The sequence below is a fragment of the Peromyscus eremicus genome, chromosome 1 (genome assembly GCF_949786415.1).
Source record: "Peromyscus eremicus chromosome 1, PerEre_H2_v1, whole genome shotgun sequence".
Lineage (NCBI taxonomy): Eukaryota > Metazoa > Chordata > Mammalia > Rodentia > Cricetidae > Peromyscus > Peromyscus eremicus.
Genome location: NC_081416.1, coordinates 93492253 through 93493970, shown reverse-complemented (window position 1 = coordinate 93493970; position 1718 = coordinate 93492253). Strand labels below are relative to the sequence as shown.

Sequence of the window (1718 nt, the reverse complement as noted above, 5' to 3'; positions counted from 1 at the left end):
GGAAGATTTTAATGCCAGGTCAGCAGATTTGTTGTGGAAATTAATTGTAGAGACTGCAGAAACAGGTTCTCAATGTTAATCTTATAACTACTTTTGTACATGAGTGTGATAATTTACCTCCTCAGACAAGATATTTGTAAAATAAAACTACTGATATCACTGCACCAGGTTATTGTATTTGTATATAAAATGAGTTTGGAATGATATGGCATACAGCAAGGGCAAACTGTTGTTTGGTACATGAATTTTAAAAAGGAAAATTTCTTGACATCTGCTCAAATTCTATACTTAATAGAAAAGCCATTTTTGAAGATTTCAAGACAGCCTCCAAATGAACACAGATTGAAAGTGGGGTTTAGGACAGAAAAACAAGATGTTAACTTAAATACTGTGTGATAGCTACTGAGAGTGACATGTATAAATGAAATTTGTATGCTCTTCAAAGAACAAAATTCTATGAATATATTTTGACAATTGTCTTCCTCAGGGCCTCCTTTACATCTCTGTTCCTCAGACTGTAGATGAGGGGGTTCAACATGGGGATCACTACTGTGTAGAACAGAGATACCACCCTATTCTGCTTGGTTGAGTAGCTGGACTTGGGCATCACATAAATAAAAGTAATGGTTCCATAGTAGAGAGTGACTGCAGTGAGGTGGGATGTGCAGGTGGAGAAGGCCTTGTGGCGGCCCTCAGTAGAGTGCATCTTCAGGATGGTGATGAGGATGTAGATGTAGGAGACAGCTATGATGAACACTGTCACTACAATGATGGATCCAGCGGAGATAGAGGGGATTATTCCAATAACGGAGACATCTGAGCAGGAAAGTTTCAACAAAGGGGAGAAGTCACAGAAGAAGTGGTCTATTTGATTTGCTCCACAGAAGGACAGACTTAACAAACAACCTGTAAATGTCCAAGCATTCACACAGCCACCCACATAGGAAGCCCCAACTAAGAGGAAGCAGATTTGGGGAGACATATGTGTAGAGTAGAGTAGGGGTGAGCAGATAGCTACATATCGGTCGTAGGCCATGGCAGCCAGCAGAAAACACTCAGCTGTTCCAAAAGTGACAACAGAACAGAGTTGGGCTTCACAGCCATGCAGAGGAAGGGCTGTTCCATGCACAATAAATCCTAGCAGCATTATAGGTGTAACTGATGTGGAATAGCCAATGTCCACGAAAGCCAGATGGCTAAGGAACAGGTACATGGGGGTATGGAGCTGGGGACAGCTTCTTACTAAATTGATTATGCTGATATTTCCTACTAAAGTGACAATGTATATTACAAGAAAAAGCACAAAGAAGATGACACAAAGTATAGGATCATCTGTTAACCCCAAAAGGATGATCTCTGTCACGGTTGTGTAGTTTCCAGGCTCCATCTTCTGTGTGAATTCTCCCTGAGGAAAATGAGGAATACATTTGTTTAACATACTCGTTCCACACAGTCCTGGTTGCATATGATTATTTCCCATACTCAATCAGGTCTTCCGTATCCCAACATGCATTACCAAGATTCTTCAGTATTGAAAGTTTTACCTCTTTGCATAAAGTAAGAATGATGGAGCCTCACTCTCTGACATGTCACGTGATGTATTTTGAAGGTGCTTCTCTAGCCTTCTGTTGCAGGCAGAACTGTTTCCCAAGGTCCAGATCCAGTTCCTGTGATGTACTGGGATTCTCATCATGCTCAATGACACATTGAGTTCCTAG

At 41.0% G+C, this 1718-nt stretch overlaps 1 protein-coding gene across 1 annotated transcript; it reads right to left on the bottom strand.

Annotated features, from left to right (window-relative positions):
* Positions 1-454: 454 nt before the first annotated feature.
* On the bottom strand, positions 455-1393 carry LOC131900442 (olfactory receptor 5P1). The gene has a single exon (XM_059251657.1). The coding sequence runs from the start codon at positions 1385-1387 to the stop codon at positions 455-457; it is 933 nt and encodes a 310-aa protein (XP_059107640.1). The 5' UTR covers positions 1388-1393.
* Positions 1394-1718: the final 325 nt, after the last annotated feature.

Excerpts from the sequence above, each read along its gene's own strand:
- LOC131900442 (XM_059251657.1), bottom strand. The coding sequence starts at position 1,387 with ATGGAGCCTGGAAACTACACAACCGTGACAGAGATCATCCTTTTGGGG.